This window comes from Mus caroli, chromosome 17 (genome assembly GCF_900094665.2).
Source record: "Mus caroli chromosome 17, CAROLI_EIJ_v1.1, whole genome shotgun sequence".
Lineage (NCBI taxonomy): Eukaryota > Metazoa > Chordata > Mammalia > Rodentia > Muridae > Mus > Mus caroli.
This window is the reverse complement of record NC_034586.1, coordinates 50,240,247-50,244,596: the sequence shown is the minus strand read 5'-3', so window position 1 is coordinate 50,244,596 and position 4,350 is coordinate 50,240,247. Positions and strand designations below refer to the sequence as shown.

General features: G+C 42.0%; 1 protein-coding gene across 1 annotated transcript in view; it reads right to left on the bottom strand.

Moving 5' to 3' along the window:
* Kat2b (lysine acetyltransferase 2B) overlaps positions 1–4,350 on the bottom strand; it is a 97,682-nt gene that overhangs the window by 33,303 nt on the left and 60,029 nt on the right. The window contains exon 6 of the mRNA XM_029470908.1: positions 647–838. Within this exon, the coding sequence (XP_029326768.1) occupies positions 647–838 (192 nt within the window). The remainder of the gene's footprint in view (positions 1–646; positions 839–4,350) is intronic.

Sequence of the window (4,350 nt, the reverse complement as noted above, 5' to 3'; positions counted from 1 at the left end):
AAAAAAAAAAAAAAAAAAAAAAAAAGCTCTAAATTCAATTCCAGTGTCAGTACCACAAAAATTAATAATGGCTGGGTACACACATTTGATCACAACACTAAGGATTTTGATATTCTCATTTCTATGGTCCACCACCAGGTTTTCTATATGTAAATGCTTGTCCTTTCTCACATGCCCAAAAGATGAAGGTCAGGCAGCTCTCATAGCCTAAAGGCAACCCTAAGAAATGAATGGGTATTGTCTTGATGCTGATTGGTTCAGATTAGAGTATGGCTTTTTATAATAAAGAGCTGATGGCTTCCCCTCAGAGAAGCAGGAGCGAAGAAGAAGGACACTCAAAGAGAAGGTAGAGGCAGGGCATGAAGGAACTGAAAGAACTGTAAGTAGGAAGTGAGAAGCATGGGAAGAGACTGGATGGCAGAGAAGTTAGGATAAATTTAGATGACCTAGCTGAGAGACTGTCCCAGCAAAAGGCCAACAGCTTTAAATTATTAGAAGTTTCTGTGTCTTATTTAAACCACAGGAGTCCGTGAAAGCACTGATCTACTCGGATGTTCATGATTTTGTTACTTAAGCAGGCTTTAGCATATTCTCCACATCCTCAGGCCCTGGGATAAAGCAAAATCCCATAAGCACCACCCCTTACTTTGGGAAATGTGTGAGGATTAGCGTGCGTTTCTCAAGAGGCAGTTTGTCTTTTTCCTGTCTGGCTTGTTCCAAGAGTTGTCGTCTCATGATGGTGAAGACCGAGCGAAGCAATGTTCTCCCAAACACCTTTGTGGTTTCGTACCGAGGTAAGCTGTCACAGAACTGCGGTACATTGCAGTAGCACAACCACCTGCAAGAAGGAGACAAGTTCCATCAGTAAGCCAACAAGTCCCAGCCACCAAAAACATCCAATCACAAAGAAGCCATCAAGTCCCAGCCATCCACAACGTCCAATCACAAAGAAGCCATCAAGTCCCAGCCATCCAAAACATCCTATCACAAAGAAGCCATCAAGTCCCAGCCATCCACAACATCCTATCACAAAAAAGCCATCAAGTCCCAGCCATCCACAACATCCAATCACAAAGAAGCCATCAAGCCCCAGCCATCCAAACATCCTATCACAAAGACCTTCTAGACAATGAAGCTCAGGGGAAGAAACAAGGCCTTCAATACCAGCCAGCAAGATCAACCAACAAGATTACTAGCAAGAAGTGAGTACACGATAAGAGCAGCTGGCTGACCTGTAGGCCTCTTCCTGTTCTGTTGTGCAGGGAGCCTGGAATCCAATACTGCTATGCCACTTGACTAACTACATGGATACACTACACTGTTCAGTGCCCACCTTCTTGCCTATAAAACAGAGACAAGTCACAACTACTTCACTGGACTCTATAGAATGAGACAGCATGAGTAAGGTACAGAGTATAATTTGAGCTTATACTGATGGGAGCAATGTCCAATAATCCCAGCACTGTAGACGCTAAAGTGGAAGAGTACTGAGGACTGAGCCCAACATCCCTGCATGCAGGACAGAAGTTCCTGAGGACCAAGGAGGAGAATTTATACTTAACACATTGAACACCAAGGAAATATGGCTGCCTTCATGGGTTGCTGAATCGGAGGAAGCCAAAATGTGGCATAATCAGATGTACTGTAAGGTATACTCCTGTCACTGTTCATGTAAAGTCAGATTCAAATAGATCACATCAATTAGAAGACCTACTAATCTGAAACATCCTATTTTTAAAGATTGTTAGTAAGCACCTGAAAAATGTGTATATCACATCTCACTGGCCTAAAGGACCTTGTCTAATCAGAGACTTGGAAAATGATTTCTTTCTTTAAGTTATTTGGTAGGTGTAGATATTTCAATAGTATGAAGTACTTAAAACTAAAAAAAAAAAATTTAAGGATGTATATAAAGTGGGTTTGTGATGTAGCTCAGAGGCAGAAAGCTCACTTAGCATGAGCAAGGTCCTAGATTTGAGCCCAGAACTGAAAATAAATAAATAGATAGATAGATAGATAGATAGATAGATAGATAGATAGATAGATAGATAAATAGATAAATAGATAAATAGATAAATAGATAAATAGATAAATAGATAAATAAATAAATAAGCTATGTGAGTGAGAAACAAACAGGAAAGGCAACAGAGGCATTTCCTTATGTGGCGTCACTTGAGGGGAAAATCACCTGCTGCCAAGCCTAACAACCAACATTTCACGCACACACCATAAATAAAATGTAATAAAAACAAATAAAATACCTATAGGCATGATGGCATACCCATGTGATTGCAGTACTCAGGTGGCCAAGAGAGGAGGATCACGGAAGTTTGTAGCCAGTCTGGGCTAGCTACATATTAATACTGTGTTCCTCTCAAATACATGCAAGCACACACGCATGCACGTGCACACACACACACACACACACACACACTTTTCTTTTTTATGATATACAGAATGAACAAATGAATGAATGAACTGCCTAGATGACACTCTCTTACTGCCAAAGCTGTGGGAGGAAGATAAAGAGCTTTAAGACTGTTCAAAACCCAGTCAGGTGCAGGAAGTAAGAAGCTTTGACCATCTGTCACCTAGGTATACTCTGCAGCCTCAAAGTCAAGGCTGCTTTCAGCACTGTGGGATAGAAGAGAAACCCAGTTTGCTTGACCTGACCAGAGTCTGCAGCGAGCTGACCATGGGGGCCATCAAATTTAGAAAACTTCCTTCAACGCTAGTGCTCGAAAATGAAAAGATTCAGAAACCGTCCCTTGGATTTCCAGTCTACAGATGTGGACTCTGCTACTCCCAGAAACAGCAGTAAGCAGAGATCATGGGATTCCCAGAGTGTAGCAGTAAGTATGGGAGACCCCATGGGAATGTGTCATTGTGCAAACCATCCTCTTCCAGGCCAGGGCTGCTATCCAAAAAAAAATAAAAATAAAAAATAACAACCTTCCTCCATCCAATGAGGACACTAACAGGTAAGGTGAAGCCAGGGCAGGAATGAATGGTGTGCTGCTGTACACCTAGGTGGCCTCACTCTGTATCTAACCCCAGATGATCCTATGTAGGGGACAATGGAGCCGTGCTGTGTCTCTTAGCAGGAAGACTTTCATGATCATACACACCTATAATTCTCCTTACATGGTAGGCTGAGGCAGGAGAATGGTAGGTTCAACACCAATCTGAGCTATCCAGGGAAGGGGAAGAGAGGGAGGGAAAGAGAGAAGATGGGTAGAAGAGAAGGAAAAAGCTTTTTGCTTGCGTCCCACCCTACCCCTCATATTTTGAGACAGCTTTACTCTATAGTGTAGCCTGGCTTTGAACTCAGGCAAAACTGCTACCTCAGACCCCTAAGCACCGGGGTTACAAACATGAGTCACTCCTTGGGAAGAAGCGCATTGGTGTTATTATATCTGCCTTGATCCACAACCTTTTCTTCTTTTTAAATTTTAGTCTATGTATGTTATAGCGTTTTGCCTATATTTATGTATATGCACCATGTGTGCCTAGTGCCTGAGGAGGAACACAGTGTTGGATCCCTTGGAACTGGAGTTACATACAGGTGGTTATGAGTGCTGGGAACCAAACACCAGTCCCCTGCAAGAGCAGTGTATGCTGTTAACCACTGAGCAATCTCCCCAAATTCATAGTCTTAAAACATTACACTACTTCTGTTATCTTCTCTCAGCTCACTCCTCTCTATACATGGATGATAGATAGATAGATAGATAGATAGATAGATAGATAGATAGATAGATAGATAGATAGATAGATAGATAGATAGATAGACCTATATGTATATATACATACATATATACATATTCATACAGTGTAGGTACTATTTTGCACATGTGGCCCCCATCTGGGCTTCACATCTGTATCTGAGCAGTGCTAGCTTGTGTCTAAAATGAATTATAGGTATCTGACAATCAAGAAACTGGCATTTCTGCTATAAAATGATGGTTTATGAATATCATAATAAAAGATTTAATTATCTGGTTAGTTGGTTGGCTGGTTGGTTGGTTGGTTGGTTTTGAGATAGGGTCTCTTTGTGTAGCCCTGGCTGGCCTGGAACTAGCTGTGTAGAGCAGGCTAGCCTCAAACACCAAGATCCACAAACCACCACAACTGACTAAACAATAATTTAAAACTTAAAACACCTTTTCTTTTACTCATAAGAGTACCAAGCAATTCCGCCGGGCGTGGTGGTGCACGCCTTTAATCCCAGCACTCGGGAGGCAGAGGCAGGCGGATTTCTGAGTTCCGGGCCAGCCTGGTCTACAAAGTGAGTTCCAGGACAGCCAGGGCTACACAGAGAAACCCTGTCTCGAAAAACCAAAAAAAAAA